The 27786-nt window shown below is 45.8% G+C and overlaps 1 protein-coding gene across 16 annotated transcripts in view; it reads left to right on the forward strand.

Moving 5' to 3' along the window:
- Positions 1–27786, forward strand: part of TANC1 (tetratricopeptide repeat, ankyrin repeat and coiled-coil containing 1) — a 218548-nt gene that overhangs the window by 185768 nt on the left and 4994 nt on the right. For all 16 annotated transcript variants that reach the window (XM_019727214.3, XM_088794246.1, XM_088794245.1 and 13 more), the window contains 8 exons: positions 1010–1246; positions 2642–2827; positions 5430–5508; positions 19515–19648; positions 21227–21350; positions 21674–21849; positions 24490–24622; positions 26056–26147. In XM_019727214.3, coding sequence (XP_019582773.3) covers positions 1010–1246; positions 2642–2827; positions 5430–5508; positions 19515–19648; positions 21227–21350; positions 21674–21849; positions 24490–24622; positions 26056–26147 — 1161 coding nt within the window. The remainder of the gene's footprint in view (positions 1–1009; positions 1247–2641; positions 2828–5429; positions 5509–19514; positions 19649–21226; positions 21351–21673; positions 21850–24489; positions 24623–26055; positions 26148–27786) is intronic.

The raw sequence follows: 27786 nt of genomic DNA on the forward strand, positions 1-27786 counted from the left end.
CTTTGGGGCCTTGTTAGCTCATTGTTACACATGCAATCCTGTGATGATTATTTCATTGCCAGAAAAATGAATTTTCCATTTTTATTTAGATTCAGCAGTTATTTCTCAAAGTGTGGTCCCCAGACAAGCAGCCTCAGTGTCAGTTGGGAACTCATTAGAAAAGCACGTTCTCAGGCCTCGCCCCAAACCTACTGAATCAGAAGTCTAGGGGGTGGGACCTGAGAATGAGCTTTTTTAATTTAAATTTTTAATTTTGGTTAAAAAAAAAAAAAGAAAAACCCCACATAACATAACATTTACTCTATTAATTGTTTTTAAGTGTACAATTCAGTAGTGTTAAGTATATTCACATTAGTGTGCAATAGACCTCCAGAAGGTTCTCACCATGTAAAACTAAAATTCTATACTCATTAAAAAAAACTCTCATTTTTCCCTCTCCCCAGCCCTTGGCAACCACCATTCTACTTTCCGTCTCTATGAATTTGACTACTCTGGGTGTATATAAGTGGTATTATACAGTATGTGTCTTTTCGTGACTGGCTTAGTTCACTTAGCCCGTCTGCAAGGTCCATCCACGTTGTAGTATGTGTCAGAATTTCCTTTCTTTTAAAGGCTGAATAATATTCCATTGTATGCACATACCACATTTTGTTTATCCATTCGTCCATCGATGGGCATTTTCGTTTGCTTTCCTCTCTTGGCTGTGTGGTGAATAGTGCTGCGGTGAACAGGGCAGTGCAGGGCTTTCTTTGAGACCCTGATTTCATTTCCTTTGGATACGTACCCAAAAGTGGGAGGGCAGTACATTGAGGAACCTCCACAGTGTCTACCATAGCTGCTGCGTTGTTTTACATTCCCAGCACTGAGAATGTGCATTTTCAGCACAGTCCAGGGAACACTGGAGCACACTCAAGTTATGAAAATGAGGAGACTGCCCTTCTCAATAAATGTTGTAAATGTTGTGACATTGCATGAGAAATTAATCTTGTTGGGGGACGTTATCCAACAGGTGAGCCGTCTCCTGATTTTGGGAGGGGCCAATGTGAACTACAGGACAGAAGTGCTAAATAATGCCCCGATCCTGTGCGTCCAGTCACACCTCGGCCATGAGGAAGTGGTCACGCTGCTCCTGGAATTTGGTGCCTGCCTGGACGGCATTTCAGAGAATGGCATGACCGCCCTCTGCTACGCGGCAGCCGCTGGCCACATGAAGCTGGTGTGTCTGCTGGTCAAGAAGGGGGCGACGGTAAGCAGCAGCCTTCCCCAGTGGGTGGGGACGTGTCTTCCTGTCCTTGCTAGAATAATCAGCCGGGGCCATCTTCTTTTGTCTCTACTTTGTTGAATTGCAATGAGCAGAAATCACCACATAAACAGAAAGGGTGGAGCTACAGGTACTCCTCAGTGCGATGTTGCTACGTGATGGGGATGCTCGAGTGTGCAGCGAGTGTGCAGCCTTTGGAGAGTGAGGGGCCGTGTGCTTTGCTCCTAAGTTCTTACTCAGCTTAACATTGCCCACGGGAGGCCGGATACCAGGGAGACTCTTGGCCACCAGCGGCATGAGTAGGGCCTTCCTTTCCAAAGCCTGCAAGGATGGACCTAGAACTTATCACAGAATTTAACACAGCACTGATTGGTTGAAAAGAGTCAGGTTTTTTTTCCTCTGCTTATCCCATTTCATTTCATGTCTTTTAAAAAAATATATAATAAAATGAATTCTGTGGGTCTAGGCAGCCCAGAATCCTCATTTCTCCGCTTGCCAGCTAGGACATTGGGCAAGCTGTTGAGCCTGTGGGCCTCAGGCTTGTCATCTGTAAAATGGGCATAACAACACTATATACCATAGGGCTGTTGTGTGAGCATTTGATAAATCAATATATTAACATTAATATGAAGTAACAGTATATTATTAAAAAGTTACTTTAGGACTATCAATGTTAATAGATTAAATGAGAACTCTGCCAAGCTCACAGTAACTCTATTTAGGTTTACTATAAGCACATTGGGGGGAGATGCCCTTTTGAATAACTAAAAGAAATAAGTCAGTAATATTTGTCTTTATAGTTAATTAAGATATTGAAAGTTCAATGAGCAGACATTAGGCTTATAAGAACCGTGGGAGCCTTTTGGGATTCTCTCTCAAAAACACAACATTTGGGACAGATGAACCTTAGCTCTTGGAAGAAGAGAAATGTTGCAGTTAAGCCTCCCTAGTGGGCGTATGAGTGACCATCACCACGCCTCCACTTCCACAGCCAAATTGTGGCTTAGCTTTATTTGAGGCTAGCAGCCCCTGGCTATCACAGCGGAAAGCTCTGTAGGAGAAAGGAGGGGTCATTTAGGTGGCGCTTGCAAAGCTTCTGGGTGTGGGTGAAGAACATCCCCAGAATTTACAAGTGAGGAGAGGCTGGACCCTCTTATTATACTGTCTAGCCCAGTATTCCCTGGTTTAGACAGGGAATGATGCATTGTCTGTTGCCTGTGGACCTTTAGGAGATATGTTGCTCTCCAGAAAGATGCATTGGAATGTGAACCCCATGTACATATGCGTTGGGATGGGGTTTGCACAAAGCATTTGTGGTGCACTTGTGTTCTCAGAGAAAAGGTGATGCTAAACGGTGACCTTCTCCGTTCCTGCCTCCAGGTGGACCACTTGGATAAGAAAGGCCAGTGTGCACTGGTCCACAGTGCACTGAGGGGCCACGGGGACATTCTCCGGTACCTGCTGACCTGTGAGTGGTTGGCCGGTCCTCCCCAGCCAGGCGCACTGAAGAAGAGCCAAGCTCTGCAGCAGGCGTTGACGGCGGCTGCCAGCATGGGCCACAGCTCGGTGAGTGGGCCTGCAAGGTTCCTTTTTGGGTAACTGGAAGCTGTAGCCCAGTGGGGTTGGTGCGTGTGCCAATCCCCTTCTGAGTTGCTCACCTGTGATGCACGGGAAGAATGAAAGAAAAGGAGGTTTTCAAGAAGCAGCAGTTGGCTTCACCACATGTAAAGATCTGTTGGCATCACAGCCTTTCCGTGCAGGACAATCCAGAGCCCAGTATCGAGGGTGGGTGCATGCTCAGGTATGGGGGCAGGCTGCTTGCACGTGGAGCCCTTCGCAATATTTGTCATGTTCAGTCTCTGCTCTTTCTTACCTATTTCCCTCTTCCTTCCCTCTTCCGCTTTTATTCTTCTTTTACACTCTTGCTCTGCTGTCTTACCTTTTTTTTTTCATGCTTTGGTTCATTCTTTTGTCCTTGAGATCTTTTAAAAATAATCACATGGAATCCTAATTCTAAAATTGCTCTTGAGTATTTTTAAAAATAGAACTTCAGTGCTCTGGTAGGATGTAAGAATGCGTGTCATTTGCAGTCCCTACATTGTTGGAAAACTTCACGCAGTAATTAAATAGAGCACTTATTTCTGGTAGGCTGTCGGTATTCCTCTGTTTGAAGATTTAATTGTCATCTCCTGACCCGTGTCTGAATTTAATAGTATTGTAACTGCTTCCTTCCATGGATTTCTCACTCTGCATTAGCCTCAAGCAATTAGAGATGCCAGTGTTTGGTAAGCTGCTTTATCACAATGATTTAAAGTAAATTTGGTTGCAGAGCTGGCTGACTGGCTGATTTTTTGACATTTAAAACACAGGACAGACATATGTATGCGTACACACACACACCTGTGCACACACATGCAAACACACATGGGCACTGCTGGCTGGCTAATTGTTGGCATTTAAAACATTAAAAAAACACATATGTAGTACTTCAACCGAGACAATATATATATATATATATATGGCAGCAAGTTGAATGCAGAAATGTATAAAAGAATACAGCTGTCTTGTCTTAAGACAGACATAAAGAAATTTACAAAAATATGAAACAATGCCAGTCAATTGACCTGAATGTTTTAGTTTTGGAAAAAATATTTCATTAAAAAAATAACACATTCCATAAAAATATGTTAAATGTGACCAGGTAATGGGTTTATTATTTTTCCTTTAAAATGTAACTAGAAATAGTTTTTAAATACCCATACACATAGATACACAGAAAGCAAGTTAAATACACATCTCAGAAAATGTAGATGTTTTTCCTTTTTAAACTGTTCCTTAAATCTGGGTCCAGAGTGTGAAAAGTCCTCATAGGGAGGACAGTGAATGCCACATGTAAATGAGACCTTTGTCTGAACTCACATTAAATTCAATTCGTTTTAACGCTGGCTGGAAGGAGTACTGTACTAATGCACCCTCAGCTCAGTCAGTAACCATTGCATGGAAAAGGGCAGGATTCTTTCACCAAACCACTTGAAGGGTGTATGCAGAGGGTGTCTTCGCTTCCTAATGCTGTTGTAACAAGTGACCACAGACTTTTAGCCACTTCAAATAGCACACACCTATTCTCTTACGGGCCTGGAGGTCTAAAATTAAGGTGTCGGGAAGGCAGTGTTCCATCTGGAGGCTCTAGAGGAGAATGTTTTGTTTTGTTTTGTTTTTCTTTTTTTCTAGTTTCTAAAGCCATCTGTATTCCTTAGCTGTAGCCCCTTCCTCTGTCTTCAAAGTGCATCACTTTACCCTGTGCTTCTTCCGACACATCTCTTCCTTCCTCCTGTCCCTTTTATGAGGACAGCTGTGATTATGGGAGGTGTACATGAGATAGGCACCTGGATAATTCACGATACTCGTCCCATTTTAAGATCCGTAATCGTACCTGCACATTCCCTCTCGCCATAGAAGGTAACGTTCCCAGGTTTCTGGGACAAGGATATGGACATATTTGGGGGCCATTATTCAGTCCACCACAAAGGGTGTGGATAGTGAGATGAGAAAAATGGTTTTGTCATGGTCTCCTGTCACTGCTGTTGCTCAAGGTGAATGCTAGCTCTGGTTCAGGGCTCAGACATTTGTGTTTCCCCACGAGCCAGCTCTCTGCCTCCACACCCGTGACCCAGCCTGCTCTTTGACGAGGAAGACTCCTGTATGGAAAGAAAGAATAATGCTGTCAGTAGAAAAAAAACGAACCATCTGGACAACGCTATTTTATTTTCTCGCAAAAGTATACGTTGCCTCATTTTCTTGTGAAAATGGATTCACCATCTTCTGGTGATTTATGCAGAAACTGCACTTTGTATGATCCCCCATGTCCTTTGTTGATTAGGCTGGCATATTTGGGTCATGTTGGAATTCATTAAAATTCTGAGTACCTGGTAATCCTGAACAATGTTGCTGAAATTCACTGAACTTTTTTTTTCCAGTCTGCTCAGAGTGAAAGTGTGAATAGCATATGAATTATGCTTGAAAACGGTTTTCATTATATTTTCTCTTCCTTGTGCAGCATGAGATAATCATGGTTAAAAAAACAACACACTCTCTCCTTTGATACATGGGATATAATAAGCACATATGGCTATGAGAACTCATTAAATCACCTTGCCGCTTCTGACAGGTGGTCCAGTGCTTGCTGGGACTGGAAAAGGAACATGAAATAGATGTCAATGGCACCGACACGCTGTGGGGAGAAACAGGTAATTATAGTTCCACTGCTTATAGTCGGGGCCAGCTTGATGTTTTAGCCCTCATTTTGGCCCAATTGTTTTAAGAATGACTTGGGATGCATATATTCTTGTTGTTAGTTTATCACGACGCATTTGAAGCTTAGAGCTTTTAAAACTTCCCAAATGAACAGTAAAACATTTATAGAATCATATATAATGGGAATCATTTTGAATTAGACTGGCAGTGCCTGTACATCTGGTGAATGGCAGCTAGAAATACCTGAAGAAGGCGTTCCTTTATCCTAAGCAGCCCGGTCTTCCTGTGGGCAAGGCAGGAACTTCCAGCCCCGTGTTCAGATGAATCAAAGATGCTCAGCAGGAAAGGCTGTGGGTCTGCCTTGCAGGATGAGAGCAGGACTCGGGCCTCCTGAGGCTTACTTAAAATGCTTAATGCAAGCTGCCAGGTCCGTTTCCGTTGATGCCGGGTATGTGTGTTGAACTGTTGTGTGGCAAGGTAAGCCCACGGTGAGTGTATCTTAATGAAGATCTGAGTTGATTACCTGTCAGGTTAATGTAGGGAATGCTTTGAAATTTTCCATTTGACTGAACGGGTATTAGAAATGCAAGGCTTTAAGTTACAAGTAGTTTAATCGCTATAACCACAAGTGTTTACTATGCATTTCCAGGCTGTGTCCTGAGTGTTTACGTAGTGTTTGTGACTTCCATTTCTCTTGCACAGATTTATTTCTGAATGCTTGTCAATCATTTCTTAACAAGCCAAATGGTGGTATGGAGAGTTAGTCAGCGACCTCATACTTAGGAAAAACCTCAGCGTTTTGGGGGTGGGGTGCAGGCCTGCACTTCAGAGTGTCCTGGCACCCGCCCTCTGGGGCTGCCACCATGCGTGTGGCTTGCAGTGCTAGTTGTGATGCCAAGAGAGGAGGTGGCAGGATCCCCAAATGGGGTTGGGCGACGATTAGGCCTAAACGTGTGTAAATTTAAATACTGCCTGTGATTCTTTATGGAGTCCTTCCCCCACCCTTTTAAATAATACAGGCTGCTCTATAATTTGGTGAAAGAAAAGTGTCCATCCACTTCCATATTGCGTTTTGGGCAGCAGGGCACCCAGGTAGGTTAGTGTGTGACTTTGCTTTGTGCTTAGCCAGAAGCTCAGAATCCTTGCCTTTTCATGACCTACTTTAGCAACTTTGGACAAATCACTTTGACTCCTCGTCAAATGCGGTAAATAGTATCTGCTTTCTAGGATGGTGGCAAAGATAAGGAATTTTGTCTAAATGAATCTAATAATAAGAACCCCAGAGGCTCTTGGCACCTAGAAATCCTGACTCATGAGCTTTCTAGAGGAACCCAGGGCTCTATTTTCTTAACATACATCCCAGGTTGTGTCCGATGGCTCTTGGCTTCAGGGCACATGGAGAGCCATTGTGAAAGCCGTCTATAGTGTCCGACTTATGGTGACACATAATGAGGGGTCCCATGATGGGGATGGGGTGAGTGCTGGTTGCAGTAATGACACTCACTGAGCTCAGATGGGACTCTCCAGCCTTTCATACTGAAGACGACTTTTCTTCCTGGAAGAAACATCCAGAGAAGGGCTGCATTGGAGGGCTCTGTGTAAGCGGAATAGTGTGTCTTTGCAGTGACCCATCCTGCATTTAAGTATCCCGCTCTCCATTGAGAACCTGCTGGTTGATAGCTAAAGAGAAACCGTTGCCCTCCTGTCCGTCTTAATGAAAAGATGATCATAGCTCAGCCCCACCCTTCCAGAGCCTCACGCATAAACGTCAGACTCCTTTGCAGCCTGAGAAGTAGTTCACACCCTTCCTCAGCGCACATCAGAGTATAAATTTTATCAGCCAGGAGTTTGAGAGACTTTCTTTTTATTTAAACCAAGAAACTAAGCACTGTTTCTCAGGCGTAGAGGGCCCCAACAGCTCTCTGTGGACTGCATGTCAATAAAATCAGTCTTCCCTTCTCTGCGTTTTTCTATCTGGTACCTTTCTCCTGTGTTTCTTCAAAAATGACCACCAATATCTGCTACCCCGAACCCTTCTAATTTCCAGGTCTGTGGCTGTCAGAGGAATCCTTTGAAATCTCACAGAGGATGTTTTAGATGAGAGAATAGCTACAGATTTGGGGCTTTGCACGAGTGTATACTGCATTGCCCAGAGTGAGGCCCGTGTTTGGGGTTCAGCCATGTAGGGTCCACATGACCTGACCCCAAATGCCTCCTGGAACAGAAGGCCTGATGATGAGATGGTGAGGAGGTGCCTCAGCTCACAGTCCTCTTCCCACCGAGTGGCGACCTGGCAGCTCCGGGCTGTTAGTTGCTAGGGACTCTTGGAAGTGAAGGCAATTGTTGCACTTCCCGGTTTTGTTTGGGCCTCATTCCTGGGTGTGGTCAGTGGTGCTTTGTGTGTAGCACACTCTAGGATGGAGCTTGTCTGTCTCTGGCCCCAGCTTGAGGGTAGGATCCCCAGACTGATGCTGTCTGGGGTGTGGGGAGATGATGGAACAACTGGAAGCTTAGTAGGAAGAATGCAGTTCATTATTTGTCTTTGAACCTTTGTATAAGTTTATACAAGTCTGTCAGTATTGCTTTATCTGTGAACAGCTTGGCTTTAAAATACCAGCTGATGAGGTTACAAGGCAGCATCTCTTGGGTCTCTTTTTGGCTCACCTGCCCAGATTGGAAGGGGCTCATTGCTTTCTGTCAGCAGTGTCGCCCTATTTGGGGCCCAGTTACCTGCCCATCTCTTCTCTCACAGCCGCATTCCAGAAGTGGGGGTGCTAAGTCCGAGCACAGAGGCTTTCTCCACTTTTCTGCCACAAAAGACTCTTGCAATCTTAGTGCATCTACTCTGTGCTGCAAAAGTGTGGTTTTCATGCCTGGAGCTGATTGGAAGTAGCAGGCCTTTGGTGAGAGATGATGACAGCTGACAGCCAGAGAGGAGGGGACACAGGGAACGGCAGACTCGTGTGCGGTCCCTTGTCACTCAGGCCAGTCTCCATGGGGATGGCTGGAGTTGGGACAATTGTGCATCTTTAGTTACTGTGCGTCTCCCTGCTGATGACCCAGAGTCATCAAATGTCATCACAGAAAGAGGATGGTTCCCATCTTAGGTTTAAATAGACAAAAAAGTGTATAATAAATTTTTAAGACTGAAATGATAGCAGTGTTTTCTTAGGGTTTATTGCAATAAACATACAGCTTTTAGAAAACTGACAGAATATCTCTGTCTGTTTTAGAGAGCAGAGAGCTTAATTTATGTATGTAAGTTTCCCTTTTCACCGGCATCTGAGGCCATTTGATTTTCAGGTCCGATGTTTAGAGTCCAGCCCTTCAAAATTAGTTCTGTAAACCGGTTCTCGTGCTCACTCAGGTGGAGAAGCCACAGGACCCACAAGAGAAAGCTCAGAGCTTCCGAGGGCTGGGCTTGCTGGTGCATCTCTCCACGCAGCAGCTCTGCCCAACAGGCTGCGAGGGCCTCTTCTCCTTGACATTCACAGATTTGCTCGGTCTCGGTCTCTTGGTTTCTGGGCAGCCTGGTCCATGACAAGAACCCATCAGATGCAAGTGTTATCTCTGTTTTCAGGCATTCCACAGTCATGACAAGTAAGTGCTGGCTCCCACAATGTCCAGACCTAACTGAGTTTCTGTTTCCATGTCAGTGTTTGATGTGAATGAGCCCAAACAGAAATTGATCCGAGATGTTTAATTGGTAGCCTCACGCCGTGGTGAACTGTCAGAGGAACTGTGTTTCTAAACTCCAGGCAACTGTCAAGTTGATGAGCCGTCTGTGTTTCTGGTCAGAACGTCTAGCTCTTTGCAGGGGAATGGAGGCCCTTCCATTTCAGCATTTGCCATTTTACGTGCAAATATGCCTGTCTCATAAGCAAAGCTTTCCCCACCCTGACTCCTTTAGGTCACTTTGCAGTTCCCTTCGTAGCGCTTACCACTTATAAATTCGATTGTTGTGGTTGCTTATTTGATAAAAGGCTGTTTGGCCCAAACTGTGGGCTTCAGGAGGGCAGAAACATCCGTGTCTCTTCTGCTCACCTGTGTGTACGGCAACTGTCTAGCCTAGTGTTTCCAATAGAACCTTGTGTGATGCTGGACACACGCTCGTTCTGTGCTGTCCAACCTGGTGGCCACACGCCACTGGCCTCGTCTGGGGCTCATCACAAGGTGTCGACTAAATGGACGTGTGAGTTTACAGAAAACAAAAAAGTCATGTACTTTTTAAGGCAGGTGGCATTCACTCTGCAGAACGATTTGGGAGAGATTTTGTTGTTGGAGTGGGAGGGGTAAGGCGCCCCTTCACCAGCTGCTCATAAGGACCCAATCTTCTGGTTTCTTTGTGTCTGTCTTAGCACAGGTCATGTCGTGCTGGATACCAAGCTGACTTCGAAACTGTGGTCCTAGGCACCGATGCCACACATGGGCTGTGAGTGTGGTTGGTGCTGGATGGCTTCTTTAGGAACACAGCTATTAGCACCCACATGTGGTGTGGGCATGGCCAACAGGACAGCATGGCTTGTGCCAGCCCCATCTTTGTATCCATAGCATCTCCCTCCCTGCTCCTCTCACCCAGCTACCTGCCCCAGGGCGTGCTGTGCCTTCGTGCTGTTGTCCCCTTGGAAACCCTTACAGCTTTATAGCTGGTCTGCCAACAGGCCTTGAGCTCTGGGCTTCACGCACGGATAGGATGCCGTCCTGCCCCTCAGCTGACTGTTCCCAAGGGCTGCCTCTCCTAATTTCTGAAAGAGGATGCTCAATAGAGATGGTTAGAAACTAGGGTTAAGTTGAAGAGATCAGTGTGGGCTTCCCAAAGAAGTTTAGTCCTTGTAAATGGTATGTTTTTTCATTGTTAAAGCTGTTGAAAACAAAAAACAAAAACCACCTTATTTGCCTCTATTTCTAAGAAAGGCTGAATTTTCTCCACTGTAAACTGCGTAGGTTATTTAGCTACATAGCCCTCCTTTTTGTAGCACATTGATGCAGTTCAGTTCGGCACATACGCTAATCACAGCTCACTATCCTCTAACTCTCGACAGAATTCTGGGTAAGACCTGGCTACCTCTGGAACCTGAGTCTGAGGCCTAGCCCTGTCCGCTGGGGTGGGGGGCGTTTCCAGGCCAGTCTTGGGGGAGGGAGTCCTCACACCTGTTTCCTTACTGGGCCATGAAACGAGGTAATGAGTTGTATTTCATCCTTGATGTTTTCAAAGTTTCCCTCCTCATGGAACTTTTAATTTCCCACTCTGTGGTTCTCTCCGCCCCACTGGAGGTGAGGTATCCTTCAATTCTGACCCAGGCCATAAATAACTGAGCCTATCGTACCCAAGGCCACCCCTGAGCATGGTGCATACACCCCAGGGAACAGATGGCTTATGGTTGGTCTAAAAATTACCCTTTGTTCATTCGAATTTTGCCTTATTTATTTATGTATTTATGTATTTATTTATTTATTGTCTTTTGAGAGAGGAGAGCTGTTATTTGGTAAGAATTTAAAGTAAATTTAAAACTTAGTGGCTTGAGGTTGACATTCATTTATGTATGTATGTACATCTGAGGCAGAATTTCAAGCGAGAGACTGGAAGGAAAGGTGTTTGTTCATTGATTGTTGGGGCACGTGGAGAATTTGTGTTAAGGAAGTTGCTAAATGTATCTTGTGGATAAAAGCGAAGTGACTTGCTGTTGTACACCTAAGATGCTTGGTTTTTTGGCGGTCCTGAGCATCTCACTGGCACTGTTGTTGGAAAATCCTTGTCAACGCATTCCTTCCTCTGTGAGTGTTTAAGAAAGTATAGTAAAAATCAAGGTTTCTGTCAGGCCTTACAACCGTAGAAGTTCTTGATTGTCCTTGGCATAAAAGCAAAATGGGGGGGTAACCTAGGACCCTAGAGGGTGTGAGGGAAGGGATAACTTAGGATATGGGTGTATCCAGGATCCTAGATGTTTCAGAGAGGGGTAACCTATGACTTAGGAAGGGTAGGGAAAAATCAGCGTACACAGAACCCTGAAGAGTATGGGAGATAGGGCAGCTTAGGACCCTGAGACGAGGGGAATAGGATGGAGTGACACAGGACCCTGTAAGGGGAGTGACAAAGTGGGGTGATGTGGGATACTAAGGCAGGGGGTAACCCAGGCTCTGGAGAAAGGGGGATGGGTGTGGGGATCACCCTAACAGTAGAGGGGATTTAAGGTTAAGAACTAATGGACTGGCTTTGTCACACTGCTTCCCTTTCCTTCTCTGACATGGATATGTTCTGTAAACCAGTCCTCTCTGCGGAGAGGACAGCAGAAATCAGCTGACTGTTGTGTCCCTGCCCTACAGTGTAGGGGAAGGGCAAGGAGTGGGGTATGTTGAAAACCCGCAGAATACATCTCAGGGGCAAATGCACTGGCAGCTTGACCCCTTACGAGAACTCTGTTCACAGCCTTTATCATGTTGCTTTTGCGATAGAGTCCATCATTCTGGTGAGTGGTTCCTTCACATTCATTTTTAAAAACACAAACTTTCTGCTTTCGTCGTAAAAACTTGTACTTATCTACATTTTGGTAGCTTAGAGCATCTTTACCTACAAACACTGTTGCTTACTCTTTCAATCCATCACCCCTAGATGGGCTACAGTTGGTTCATTTGCACTCCCACAGAAAAACCATAATTGATTTTTTCAAATTCTTATTGAAATGACATTTGGATTCTTTCTTTCTTTTTTTTTTTTTCTTTTTTCTTTTTTGAGAGCGGATGTGTGCTTTACACTGACCCCTGCGTGGTGTCCTGCACGTAACTCTGTCCTCCCCAGCACATGCTCAGCTCTTTAAGGAGAGAAGGAAGAGCAGAGCACATCATACATGCTTTAAATTTTGGTGTGTAAGACGATCTATCAAGAATGAGAGCAGGCTCAGCACACTTTAGAAGTGACAGCTGTTCAAAGCTGTGATCTTCTGATAGATTTTTTAGAACAAAGTCTGTATGAAATGTGATTTATGTCGTCCATGTTTTAGGAAATTGTTTTAAATTGAATTTATGTTATTTATAGCACACATTATTCCTCAAAGGATTTGAAGAGGCTTATTTGAAATAATACACATACGAATAGGAAAAACAACAATAAAGTCAGGAATAGGACATGAGTTGCAGCACAGATATTCCTGCTATCCTGCCTGAATGCTCCGTGGGCTGAGCTACCGTCTCGGCCTTCGGCTGCCGTGTGTCCAGAAGGGCATACAGTCATTGTAGATCATTCATGTTGTCTGTGGGAGAAAGTGTCACAGTTCTTTAGGAGAAGAAATGTGTTTTCTGGCACTCTTGTTCTGAAACGACATTTACAGTCTGTTTGATTAGTTGGACATTTTTAAAAGAGACTTCCCGGAGGCAATCGCTTGGGAGTTAAGAACTCAGACTCCAGTCCGACGCCTTGACTTCCGGTCTTCTCCCTGCCTCCCACTAGCTGTGTGACCGTGGACAAGTTGTTTAGCATCTCTAGGCCTTATTTTCCTCGTCTGTAAAACCAGGAGGAGTGGTCCTTGCCTCATAGAAGTTAGTGCTGTCTTAAGTGGATTTATGAATTAATTCCGTAATGCAGGAAGCACTTTATTGTGTCATACTAGTGTATTATGAAAGGGTATTAGGATCTTCCTATTCTTATAGCATGGCTCCAGGTTTCGTCAGCTGCTTAGGTGTAATTCCTGACTGACACGGATTGGTTTCATGATTTGAGGCAAATGATGTAACTCGTGTGACTCATTTCCTTCACCTCAATAGAATAGACATACTTGTCATCTAATTCAAAGGATTCAGTGAGAATTCACCCAGAGTATTTTGCCCAGACCTTGGGAATTATCAGTGTTCAACAGATGTAATATACTGCAAGGGTTGTGATAAGTTGATTGTTAAAATTATTATTGTGCTATATTATTAATTTATACTATGCATTTGGTCTTGATAGAGTATTGAAATGAATGCTTAAAAGAATAGAATCTTAGTTACTTTGCGATTGCTTTACATATATGAAGGATAGAAAATAATTTTGGTGAAGTCCTACTTAGTGGCAGTTGCACATTTTATTTCTCTAGAGAATTGCTTGGCAATTTCAGGCTCTTGTTTAATCTGTAATCTATGCACAGAGACTGACACGGTGTGTTTTGAGACTGGCACGGTGTGTTTTTTATAGTAGAAACTTATAAGGTGTCAGGAGTGTCCCGGTTACTCAGATTTGATCCCTGCCTTGTTTTCTTTCACCCTGCGTAGGTAGTTCCTTGGGAAATGGGCTGAGATGGGGGTTGAGGCAACATTTTTATGTGATGCTTGGGTGCTGCCTAATGCCTTGTAACAGAGATACCCTGTCCTTGGCCCCAGCCCGGCCGGCCGGCCTGCCACTACAGGCCCTTCTGGAAGACTTCTGCCACCTGGGAACAATCAGGAAGGTGTTCCAAACAAGGGCCTGTGAGATTCAGAGAGCATGTGGGTAGTGCTGGTTTCCTGTTCCTAAGGTCACTGAGTGGCTGTGCCCGTCCCAGCATGGGCTTCGTCAAGGCTGGGGTGCTGGAGGCTTCCCAGGGTTTCCTCTCCCAGTGCCGTGCCATCTTTCAGTAAGAGCAATCTTATTGTGCTTCACATTGTTGAGGAGTAGATCAAATAACTTCCCTTGGTGGAGACGAGGAAGTTAGAGCGGTTGGGAAGGTTCTATCTAACGGAAGCCCTTCCTCCCTCAGCCGTGGAAGGAAATGCCTAATAAAGTGAGGCTTGAGACTGGCTTCTGCAAATCTTAGCCCTGTCCCGAGAAGTGGAGGAGAGGGTGTTGTCTGGCTTTTGGGGGAGGGGGCACTACTCTCATTCACTCAGGACTTTGGGACCTGCTTCTCTGAGGGCCTCCGTGTGACAGGCCAGCCCAGCCCCAAATGGCCGTAAAGCCTGGCAGGCCACCGTCAGCCTCTGTCCTAACTGCTTCTTCAAAGGTCCGTTGTTAGAAAGTGGAGAGAAAGGGGCTGCCGTTCCCAAAGAGATTTTCTGTTTTTTAAATCATAGACTCCCTAATTACATTTTGCCTCTTAGATAAAATAGCTGGGAATTTTCTAGCGTCTCATGGGTACTTTTTACTTTTGTTCTTCTCCTTTTCAGTTGGGTGGTGTTTGTCCAGTGAGCCTCCACTTGAGGTGCAAACATCACCACGTTTGTCACACCTTTATGATTTCTATCTGATGGTCACAACTAGATGACATTTGTGAGAACCCTGCTGCTTGCTACTAATATCAGCACTTTTGTTTTTCTCCTTTTGCACTCATTTTTATAAACAATGAAAAAAGTCAGTATGTTAGTAAATAAATTGCACAGATAAACACAAGTGTACGAGCAAAGCCGAGCCACTCTGCCCACATCACTCCCTCAGCCATGTCAGGCAGGAGAAGGTGCTTTTCCACACATGCGCACCGTTTTTACTAACGTGCTCAGCTCTGACCTTGGTGAGTGGTTTGGGTCATCAGTGTGTAGTGTATGAAAGGTCATTACCTGGAATATGGGAACTGCTCTGTGTGTACTGTCACCCTTCTCTCAAAGTCTCTAAATTGGAGACAGAAGCATATAAGGGCAGGGGTTTTACAGGTAGTGCATCCCAGTGTATTTGAGTGACAGATCTACCATAAAATGTTATAAACATCCCTGTTTCTGGAATGACTGTGTTCCTGGCAAGTTGACAGTTGAGTTTTTGTATATCAACTCTTCACCCAGGGAACTTTAATACATAAAAGATTCCTGCAAATGATCCATTTCACAAAGAACCATATCTCACTTATGTTTTCAGTAAGCTCACATTGTTGAGTGTCGATTGGGTTTTCTTAAAATGAATATCTGCCATGGCAAATCTCCTCATGCTCTGAAGACAGAGCACAGTATTGCTGAGCTACAATTACTCAGAATCATCAGAAAATGATATATGTTTTCATGGACATTGAATTACAAAAGTGCTATTGTGTTAAGGATTGTGCAAGTAAAAAGAAAAAGAAAAAGTGTCCAATTTGAGTCCTAAAAAGTGCCATGTGTTCATTTTGATTTTAGAGTCTTCATTTCATACTAAGTCTTTTTTCTCCTTCATCTTGGATTTCATTGGCCAGTAGACAAGGATTGCCCCCCTGCAGGGGTGTGCTGTCCTCCTTTCCTGGTCCCCGCTCCTGTTTTCTCGCCAGGCCAAGTGTGTTGACCCTTTTTAGAGTCTGGTGGTCAGCTCAGAGGTCAGCCTTTTCAGCAGAATAGTTGGAATTCTTGAGCAGAGTTTTGCCTTAATTATGTTTGTTTAAGCAAGTAGTTGACTAGTCTTCAGTCTCACTTATTTCCGAATATGGTGTCCTTAAATCCTTGTGGCTGCAGAAACTCGTGATACATCCCAGCCTCCGGCTCAGGGGGATGTGGCCAAAGGTTTCAATCTGAGTAGAAAAAGGAAAACACAGGCCCTGGTGTTTATCGGCCTCATTTGAAAATGAGCGTCTCATTAGGAAGTTCTGTGCAGAATGTGATCCATGTTGGGCCCGAGGAAACGCTGTGAACCCGCTGACAGCCTGTGCTTTATCACCTCAGAAGGAAGTTCATCACTAAATGCACGGCCAGTCAGGCCATAAAGGAAGAGGAGGACGGAAGCCAGGCCCGGGGTGGTGCCCTCGGCCGCTTGTCAGCTGCTCCAACTTCTGGCTCCTCTGGCGCCTCCATAAAGCACAGGGCCCTATTTTCAGTGCTGGGTTATCACTTCTGATGTGCTGCTGTCACAGAAATCCCGTAGCAGCTGCAGCAGACATTCTGATTTAAAGACCCCATTTATAATGCGCATGAAACTTGTTTACCAACTAGAAGAGAATGGACCGTTAAGGTGGATCTGCTGCTTCAGGTCTCATCAAATGGAAGAGCCCTGAGTTTCTTCCTTCCCATGGTTACTCCACACAGCTGCCGTGGCCCGGCCTACAGTGTGTGTGCGTGTCTCTGTATTCCTTCGTTCCTTGTTGTACTCAGCTACTGCCGGAGGCAGAGGGGAGACCTTCCCTGATGAGGAAGGTTGCAAAGGAGCAGTAGGGCCACGTGATGCCTCACTGCCCAGGCCTTCCATCTCACGAGCCACTTGCAGGGCTCCTGTTCAGATTCATCCAGATAACATATGTGGATGTGCCCCAGGGATTTAGGAATCCTTGATATTAACATCATGGCAGGGGTGAGCTGTGAGGAGACACCCAGGGCGGCAGGGACTAGTGTTCTCTCACAGTAGGCACAGGATCACCTTGGCCACTGGATTTCAAACATTCTGGCTACAGGAACCCCCAGTGCCACCCCAGTGCATCAGTATATAAAACTGATAAAAATTCTGTTCTGTCAGTGGCATTTGTTTATCATGTATTCACAAGTTTAGATGTACCATCAGGGCCGATGAGCTTGTTTATACACATAGAAATGGCGCTGCAGTTGAGATCAGCAGTGCCTTATATTTCACGTTTGTGTTTTATTCTGGTTGCACTGTCTAGAGAAAGTCAGTAATACAGATGGCAACTATTGTTAAAAGTGGCTCTTCTTGTAGTTCTAAGAAGTTCTTCGAATAGACAGATGACAGGAAAGCATTATTAAGATTGCCGGATGACAAGCCAGTCTGGTCACACATTCCCTGCCTCAGGGACCGAGGGCCGGAAGCAGTGAGAACTGACTTGCCCTTCTGGAAGGGGAGGGTTTGCTCCCCCCACTCTGTCTCCTCTGGCCTGGCCTTTGCCTCCTTAGTCCCCAGAATAGGATTGCCTGGCACTCGCTCGCGCACTCTCACAGCCCCTCCACCTTGCTCGCCCCCCCAGGCCGTGAGGCCCCTGGGATGAAAGCAGAGCTCAGGTGATCTGTCAGGCAGATGTGAGTGCCTCTCTGTGACGGATCCTCAGAAAAGTCCATAGACAATTCGTCCTTGGAGGAACTGCTCTCCGTCACAGGAAGATGCCAGGTTTACATCCTTTCAGTGTCTGGCTCCTGGGGGTTCAACCATGGCCAGGCTGATGGGAAGCTGAAGTAGGTACAGCTGTCTGTTCTGAGAGGGGGTCTGAGGAGGACAGCGGGCCCAGCTGTGCAGGTGGAAAGCTGCATTCCTGAGCTGTTGGCTCCCCTAGTTTTAGGTGCCAGGAGAGCAGGACCCAGCAAGACCCAGGGCTTCACACTGAGCCAGGCCCCTCCCTTTCGAAAAGGCGGCCCATGCCTGGGCCTCTTCCAAGACTGCTTTGGCAGCGCTGTGTTCCCGAAGTACAAGTCGCCCTGTGTCTGTTCTTTTGTGTTTTGTTTCTTGGAATGGATGTAGAGTTTGTGAGACTGGCCCATGGTGTTGTATTTAGCTGCATAGCATTTATGGTCATTGCGATGTAGCAGTCCATTGTTTGACCATACCACAACTTATTGATGCATTCTACTGTTGTTGGCCATCTGGGTTGCCTCCAGTTTGGAGCTGCAGGGAGCCCTATTGCACGAGTCTCTCGGAGCATTCCAAGGGCACCACCACGCATGCATCCACAGGCGGGGCTGCTGGGTGGTCGGACCTGTGCATCTTCAGCTTGGCTCAGTGGTGTCGGGATGTTTTCCAGAGCAGGTCACATAGCCCTCACTTTCACCGGCGTGTGAGCATTGCCATTGTTCCTCATCCACTTCTCAATTATTTGACTTACTAGTGAGGTTGGGCACTTTTCATAACAAGTTCATTGGTAACCTGGACTTCACCTCGTTGAGGGCTTCTTCCAATGTTTTCCCTGTTTTCATACTGAGATGTCTTACTGATATGAAGGGACACGTGATTTATTCTGAAAGTTGGGCATTTGTAGGCAGAGGCTGTGTCTGTAAACACAGCTGTCCCAGGAACAGAGAGACGGCATCACACCTGACTCTCTCCTTCCTCCGCGGCTCTGTAGATGTTCCCTCCTGAGGTCTCCATCCCTCCCCCTTGGCCCCTTCCTGTCCTCTTTTCCTGAAAGCTTGTCGTCTGGCCTGAGGTTGTCCCAAACCTACTGTCCCTCCCTCCAGACATAGCCGAGGCCCCTCTTCTAACTAAATCCCTCTCCTTGACACCCTCAATAAGAATCATGACTTGGGGGTGTGGAGGCACAGTCACTGATGTGAGGGCATCCTGAGAACCCTCGCTCCATATTCTTTTCCCCTTCATGCCGTTTTGATCCTGGGCTGACCTCCCCACAGCACCACTGCTGCCAGCAGGCAGCTCACTGCCTCCAGAATCACACTGGGATTTTCACCCGAGCACCCAAGGCCCTCTGTAATCCGATCCCCCTTCTTTCTGCTTTCTTGACATTCTTAATTTCAAATCTTGACTTGTTACAGAGATTGTAACCCCCAGGTCCACAAAGGCAGGAGTGATGTGATATGCTCTTGACTGCCTCGGTAGTTATTGGTTCTCGTTGAATGAAATGTATGACTCTAGGGTAAGAAGCCAGGCTGGACAATAATACTGATCTCTGTTTGCCTTGCACTGTCTTCAGGTTATCTCTTGCTGTGGAAAAACAAACAAAACAATAAAGCAAGAACGTAGTGACTCCTGAATCTACAGTTTGGGCTGGGCTCCATAGGGATGGTGGCTCACCTCTGCTCACACCACTTTAGCTGGTATCTCTAGACTCGGTCTGGAGATCCATTTCCAGGATGGCACATGCATGGTTAGCAATTTATTGCTGGCTGTCTGCTGAGAGCTCACCTGGGACTGTCCACCACGCACAGGCCTCGGTTCTTCTCAGCATGGCGTCTGGGTTCCAAGAATGAGTGTTCCAGAGAAGCAGAAGTTGCCCATCTTTTAGGACCTGGGCCCAGAGGCTACCATAGAGTCATTTCTGCTATGTTTTATTGGTCAAAGAAGTCACAGAGCACACCCAGATTTCGGGGGTGGTGGGGAGGATGAATATATAGAGCTCTTCCTCTCAATGGCAGGAGAGTCCAAGAATTTGTGGCCACTTTCAGCCGCCACATCTTAACCGACTGCTCCTCCCCTGTGACTTTCCTTTAGCCCTGACTGCCGCTGCAGGACGAGGGAAGCTGGAAGTCTGTGAGCTGCTGCTGGAGTATGGAGCTGCTGTGTCTCGGACGAACCGAAGAGGGGTCCCACCTTTGTTTTGTGCAGCCCGCCAGGGACATTGGCAGGTACCCAGTGGGCCCCTGAGTGCTTCGGAAACAATGAGTGGGGATAGAGTTCATTATTGCCCATCTCCTCTGGGCCCAGATGTGGCTCCCCTGAACCCTGTCTTTTTGACGTTCTTGGCTTCTGCTTGTTCTGTGGATACTACTTGCTAAAGGCAAGCATTTGACGGGCTAGCACAGTCAGCCGTGTAGGCTGCTAACCAGGTCTGAGACCCACAGCTGCTTCCTGTTAACTGGGGAGGGGAAATGGAGTGGGTGGCCCCCATCCTGATAACAGAAGACTTGCTTTGTCATGCCTGTTGTTGGTGTGGTTGTGTGATCCACTTGCCCAGCATGCTTAGAGGAAGAGTGGTTCTGTATGCTTTTTGGAAAAGGACGCCTTTTCCCTCTGGTCCAGCTGTGATTTGGACTGACTGCTTTTACTGTGAATGACACGTTGCTGTCTTTAATTCAAGGGAGCAGGGGATCCTTGAGAGCAGCAGTTCAGTCACGTATTTCATCATTCTGTAAACAGTGGCCATGTACCTACCCTTGCCTGGTACCAGCTTACACATAAGCAACAAACAAATAAATGGATCTTCCCATGTTCGGAATAGGAAGAATTTTCTAGACCCAAGTTCACACCATGGCCTCACTCACTTCTCTCCTGATTCCTGCTAGCTCCATTGGTAGGAGCTGTGAGCGGTCCCCTCCAAGATTTTGGCTTTTCTCCTTTTATTTCCAAGAGCTTGGTGTGTACCATCCATTCCCTGTTACCCTCACAGCTTCCACACGGTGCCCTGGCTAATCCTCTCTCTTAGCCTCTTTCCTCAGACATGGGGAAGTTGGGAAAGCATTGGTTAGTGTATCAAGAACAAGAAAGCCATGGGAATACACCCTCCTTCTGTTGTGGTGACAGAACAAACTTCATGCCAGAGAGAGACTTGACTACCGCCTGGATAAGCCATTCCCGCTGGGTGGTAGTTGCATGAGAGTCCTCTCTGGTTTTTTGTTTTTGCTCCCCAACCTCATCACATGTACTGTTTAAAGCCACAGTCCTCAGCTGAGACTCTCCTCCAAATTGCCCTCCGTGAAGGTTGAGCCATCCACCAAGCCCCAAGTCCTAGGAAAGCAAGCAGATGACTTGGGGGTGTGGTGGGTGACTGTTTTCCTGCACCCCACTTCCCCTGCTCTGTGCCCTTTACTATGAGAATGTCACTTCAGTGCTGGCATGGGGACCACGAGCGTTACTCGCCCCCCTGTAGTTCTGCTCAGTTATCCCATATGCCCCGCTGTGGCTGTCCATTCCTTGATTGTGATTGGCACCCCTCCTCCAAATGCCTGTTTCTGCCTGGCTTGGGCATATTAAAAAAAAAACAAAAAAACAAAAAAAAACACACAAAGAATACATTTGGAAGAAGATTTTGTTCAAAGGAATACAACAGAAAAATTTTATAGGCCACACATTACACAACTGATAGAGGAGTTTTTAAAAGAAGAGAGTCTTTTTACTATTTTTTAAAGGTGGAAAATCCTGCCCAGGTGTAGAGAACATGATATAAAATACGGCAGGGAGATTGTAATTTTGAGTGTTTATTTCAGATTGTGAGAATGCTGTTGGAACGCGGCTGTGATGTGAATCTGAGTGACAAGCAGGGCAGGACGCCCCTCATGGTGGCCGCTTGTGAAGGGCACTTGAGCACCGTGGAGTTTCTCCTTTCAAAAGGTAATGGCAGCATCCGCCCCTGCATAGGTTTCCTTGGATGACAAAGAAAAGAGTTTTGGCAGACTCCTTCAGTGCTTCCTGATTCAGAGTATCAGTCATTTTGTTACGGAAAATTTCTAACTTACACACGTAGAGAGAATACGTAACAAAGCCCACACACCCATCACTCAGCTTCCACAATGATGATCATTTTGCCAAGTCGGCTTCAATGTCACAGCCCCTGCCTGCCACATGTTCGGGCCAGGTGTTCGCAGCTGTGAGACGCTGTGTTCCTGGGCAGGGTCTCTAGGGGCTCACGTTCTGTGACTGGACTTGTCTTCCAGGTGCCGCCCTTTCTTCTCTGGACAAAGAGGGTCTGTCAGCATTAAGCTGGGCTTGTCTGAAAGGCCACAGGGCAGTGGTCCAGTTTCTGGTTGAGGAAGGAGCCGAGATAGACCAGATGGACAAGAATGGCCGCACTCCTCTGGACCTGGCCGCCTTCTATGGCGACGCAGAGACCGTAGGTACCGCAGGTGGTCCACCCGGGCCCACGCCACAGAGAAACCCAGGACCCGGAACATCTCCTGAGTGTGTGAGGCTGTACCTGAGTGTGGCCAGTGTGTTTGTGTGTGTTGTGGGGTAGCTTTCATGTTTCTTTCATTCTGTGACATACAGCTATCAGAACTATAGGAAAGATTTTCATAGATTCTTAAAAAGCTTAAAAATAAATGATTGCAAACTATATACAACAGACACATACATGAATGTGTGTACACACATGCATTGTAGTTTAATTTCCTTATAGTAATCCATATATAAATAGAATTCCTGTATAGATCATTTAAAAAATCACTTTTAGGAGTGGTCGGTTAGCTCAGTTGGTTACAGCGTGGTGCTAATAACACCAAGGTTGCTGGTTCGATCACCACATGGGCCACTGTGAACTGCGCCCTCCTTAAAAAAGGAATAAATAAACAAACAAACAAATATCACTTTCATACATATGAGAAATTACTAATCAAATAACTGATGGGTTTGTTTTTAAAGCGATACATCATTGTCTAGAAGTAATATGTTATCAATAAAATGCTTTGGGCACTATCTTTATCTCTGTGACCCATGCCTAAGTCTAATCGAGGGGATAAACCCTTAAACTAAGAACCGCAAAATGTCTTTCAGGGTCACAACAGTGTCAGGATCCACATCTCTGGTACTAGCAAGTCCTAGAGGAATAGTCAGCCCTTGAGAATGATCACTGTTGGACATTTAGAAATGTCTAATGTCCACATTAGCTAGAGAGACAGGTATCGTGTTGCTAGGAGCTGTGGACCTTGGAGCAAAAGCCGTCCCTGCCCTGCACCTCTGTGCCCGGATGCTTTTAGAAGGCAGTGATATTAGAGTTAAATAGTTTCAATTGCCTAGACATGATAACTGTACTTAATATCGATTTTCAAAAACAGCTATTTAAACCTCACATATCCACACTTTTACTTTTCAGTTCATACTACCTGACAAAATCCTGTAGCTTATCAACATGAGCGAAAAGTGAAGGAATTTACCATTCTAGTGCCTTTTTAAAAAATTGGGATAAACAACACAACGTAAAATGTACCGTGATCTGTTTCTAAGGGACGCGTTCCGTAGGGTTAAGTACAGCAACACTGCTGTGCCACCCATGTCTGGACTTCCTCATCTTGTAAAACTGAAGCTCTTTCCCCATTAAACACCTCCTCCTTATCCCTCCCCCAGCCGCTGGCAACCTCCGTTCTACTTTCTGTCTCTCTCAATTTGCTCTGGGCATCTCGTATAAGTGGAATCATACAGTATTTGTCCTTTTGTATCGGGCTTGTTTCCCGTAGCATAATGTCAAGGTTCATCCATGCTGTAGCATGTGACAGGATTTCCCTCCTTTTTGAGACCGAAGAACATTCCATTGTGAACGTTTTCTTTATCCGTTCATTCTCTGTGGACACTTAGCTTTCCTCCAGCTGTGGCTACTGTGAATAGTGCTGTTATGAACATGGGTTTACAAATATCTCTTTGAGATCCTACAACTTCTTTGAGATCTATCCACATATTTTCAGATATAGACCCGAGAGTGGAATTGCTGGACCATATGGTAATTCTGCTTTTAATTTTTTGAAAAACCTCCCTACTGCATCCCAAGTGGTTGCACCATTTTCCATTCCTATCAACAGAGTACAGGGTTCCTATTTCTCCACATCCTCGGCAACATTATTTTCTGTTTTGTTTTGTTTTCTGATAGTAGTCATGCTAACAGTGTGAGGCAATATCTCCTTGTGGCATTGATGTGCGTTTCCCTAACGATTAGTGAGGCTGAGCATCTTCTCATGCGCTTATTGGCCATTTGTATGTCCTCTTTGGAGAAATGTCTGTTCTGACCCTTGGCCCACTTTTAAATTGGGTTATTCGGGATTTTGTTGTTGAGTTGTAGGAGTTCTTTATATAGTCTGGATATTGATTCCCTCTAGTGTCAATCTGAACACACAGCAACTGATAGGATCTGTCTGTCAGATCCCCGTGAAAATCTAAACTGGCTACAGTCTTCTTTTCCAGTAAGTAGAGCGATTTGAGTGGCCAGTGTGATTTTCCCTGTTGTTCTCTGTTTAGTCCAAGTGAAACTATTTTGTCACATCAAATCAATCATACCAGGGTCTCAAACTTGATATCTTTATGGTCCCAGGTCTCTTTATATCCGGTCTGTATCCTAAGCCTTAAAGTGAGTTACAGTTGGGTCCCTCTGATCCCAGGCTGCTAATATGACCCACTTGCTGTACCCAGGCTGCCCATTGCCACAGCCTGCCAGCATACTGGCGCTATTGCATAGTCTGCCTCCTAAGTGACAGGAGATGAAAATGTGACTGTCTCGTCTCTGGGGCCTGGGAGGTGGGGCGACACAGAGACAGGTGATGAGGTGTGTAGACCCATCTGTCCATGAGTGCATGCACACAGCATGTCCCTCCCCCCTGGGAGCGCTGACCCGCCTCCCTCTTTGCTGCTACCAAATTCAGCAGAGCGGGTTTTAGGTTTGGGTTGCAGCTTTTCTTCTCTGCCAGCAACTACACTCAGATGCAGAGGGGTGTGTGTGGCCGTGTTCCCACCGTGAGCCGCTGCTCAGGGCCTCTGTTCTCCACGGCAGGTGCTGTACCTGGTTGAGAAGGGAGCTGTGATTGAGCACGTGGACCACAGCGGCATGCGCCCCCTGGACAGAGCCATCGGTTGTCGAAACACATCTGTCGTGGTTACGCTGCTGAGGAAAGGCGCCAAATTAGGTCAGTAAACACCTCAGTGCAGCAGTGAGAGAAAGTCAGCTTCAGATTTCAGAGTACATGAGGGACAATACAGACTTACATGCTCCCAGGTTAAGATGTCAGGTGTTTGGAGATTTTTTTTGTCCCTCTCTAAGGCTTATTTAATCATAGTCACCTAACATGTTTAAGTAGCTCGTAACATTATTGTGGTGTGATTCAGAAGCAGAAGCTGACATTGAAGGATAGTCTCAAATTGCAGGGGATTTGGGATGCCCGGGACCCCCACCGGGGAGCAGGTCCATTCCACTTTGTGGGGGTGGGGCCGGGTCAGGAAGCTCACAGGTGGTTCTAATGAGCCGTGGAGATTGTGAACCACTGTTCTAGGATAAGCAGTCAGGTAGGTAGGGAAATGGCAACCCCAGCACAGTTTCCGTGAGGGAACGTTCATGTGGTTTACTGGAGACAAAGTGGGTGGTTACTTGAAGATAATGTCGGAGGCGGAGAGTTCTAAGGAAGGAGATCCCCCTCCATGTGGCTGGTTGGAACATGGCGCACCATTCAGATTGTATGAGGAAACATCCACCAGATCATCACTGTTTTGGTTTGATAGGGCAGAACTGGGGCCAACAGCAGCTCTGAGGAGCGGACTGTAATGAGGATGATGACATTAGCTACGCTTAGTAAGCTGTGCACAGTATAGGGAACTTTTCTAAGCTGTTGCGTGTTTTACTTACCCTTCACCTACCCCATAAAGAGGCGGTGATAACACCAACCTGTTCCAGGCACAGGGAGGGAAATTGGCAAGGTCTGATGTCCGAGTCTTTGCTCTTGAGCACCACTAGCTGTATGTGTTTACAAGACGGTTGGAGAGAAGTTCATGCTGGTGCTATGGGCTGGGAGAAGTTAGACGTAGACGTGAGCAGGGAGGGCCGAGAGCATGAGTGGTGGGAAGAGGGCAGAAGGGCCAAAGTTGAGGCATCTCAGAGTCGATTTAATGGTAGACTGTGCAGCAGAGGGCAAGGAAATGCTAAGGACACACCTCCACTTGCGATCGCTCATGGGCACTGTAGGATACTAAGGAAATTATTCTGAAGCCTTGTTTAATTGATTTTACCCCAAATCTCCATCAGAAGGGAGAGATAGGTCATGGCTGCTCTGATGCATTAGTTTCCCCGTACTTTTTCACCAGAATAACAAGTTTGTGCCAGATATAGTTCCCCGTCTTAGATGCTTAGTTCAGCTTAAGACAGACTAGAAAGGAAACTGCTCCCTGGAGTCCTGCTCCCTTTCCTTCATTGTGTTGTCGTCTGGGGGCCTGCAAGACACAGAAGCAGTGGTCCTGTGCGGCTGGTTCTCTGCTGTTTGTGATCTGAGCAGGGGTGGGGCCACAGAAGTATGGAACTCCTTTCCTCCAAGGCCATCGAAGTGCCTCTGAATGCATGTTTATTTTGCAGGAAATGCTGCTTGGGCGATGGCTACTTCCAAACCTGATATTTTGATTATACTTTTACAGAAATTGATGGAGGAAGGAAACATGATGTACAAAGTAAGTGGTTTCGCCCTTTTCTATGATGTGGTAATGGCCTGCGACCAACCTCTTCGTTTGGTGTATAATGGACGTGGCTGTGCTCCCGCACAGAATTCACGCAGCGTAGCTTTGACAGAAGTTCTGAGAGATGCTGACCTGGCCTCACGCCCAGGCTTTAATATCTTAACGGCAGAAACTTCAAGGTAGAAAGCACTTCTCATTGTGTTTGAAAACCATTATTTCTGAATGACTCCTGTGGCTGTACCAGTGACTTATGGCCTGAAGCCTTGGTGTAGAGGCAGAGTTGCTTCTAATTTAATTGGCACATCATACAGGAGAGTCCTCAGTGCACAAGGTCACGAGACACACGGGAAGGGGACACCAGGAGACAATTTCAGGAGAAAAGAATCATCTCTCAAGCCTTGGTTATCTTATTTTAATATCTATAAGCTTCTGGAATTTAATATCTATAAGAGATATTTTTACTGAAGACAACGCAGTAATATATAACACTCAGTTTCTCAGAAGGTGTATTTTTTTCCGCATTTTCCCTTAGGAATGAAAATATGATTTCCAGATTAATAAATATGACTTAAAGTAAATTTTCTAACATACGACATCAGTTTCGATCAAAATCAAACATTTACTGGAAAGGGCCAGAGAGTAAATATTTTAGGCTTTGCTATGTGGTCTCTGTCACAACTATCAGTTTTGGTGCTGTGGCACCAAGGAAGCGACCGATAATACATCAGTGCATGAGCCTGGCTGTGTCCCAACCAATCAAACTGTATTTGTAAAAACAGGTGGCAGGCCAGATTTGGCCCAGTAGCTGTAGTTTGCCCCGTTTAGATAGATGCTTAAGCCACTTGTGTAGATCACTATTCTTTCCATGTCTGTGATTAAACAGAATTAAAAGATTATGCAAACAAAAACCTAGATGTATGACCATTTTAATCCTTTTTACCATGAGGCTGCTGCACTTGTTATGTTTTAGGTTTTCCCTATTCTTTTTTTAATAATAACAAATAAATAGGCATATAGCATGACCCAGCAGGGTTCCCGGCTTGGAATCAGTTTGCAATTGAGTTCAGAGTGTGTATTGTTGTGGCTTTGAAGTGGTTTTAATGTGAATTTTGGTAGGCAATTATGTTAGAAATACCAAGCCATTTCCAACAGACTTCATACCTGCTGCGCGACGGAAATGACTGAGCAAATGGATTTCTTTAGCCTTGAAAATGACTTGCGGTGCTGTTCTGATTTTTTAAAGCCCATGCTTTAGTTCCTCTTAAAAGAAAAATTATTATTCTACAGCAAGCTGTAGGTTTATCCACAAGACTCGACTTGCCATGGGAACTGCATCACGTTCCATCTGATTTCTATTACACTTAGCATTAAAATATCTCTAGATGAGAGATGCATTCATGAAATGGTTTTCAAAAATATATGAGAAGATAATCTGATGTGTTACGATTGATAGTTATCAGTTTGGCCATTTACAGACACCTTCCTGTAGAACCGGCTTCGCTCTTGCTGTGTGAAGCACACACTGCAGACGCCTGTGTGGATGGTTCCTGCTGCTTAGTGTTCTGGTTCTGTCTACGGCACTTCCTTCGACACGGTTTTGGTGGGGGTTGGGGGGGAGAAGAACCTCTCCAGG

This window comes from Rhinolophus sinicus, chromosome 17 (assembly GCF_057876585.1).
Source record: "Rhinolophus sinicus isolate RSI-liver-muscle chromosome 17, RSI-T2T, whole genome shotgun sequence".
NCBI classification, from domain to species: Eukaryota; Metazoa; Chordata; class Mammalia; order Chiroptera; family Rhinolophidae; genus Rhinolophus; species Rhinolophus sinicus.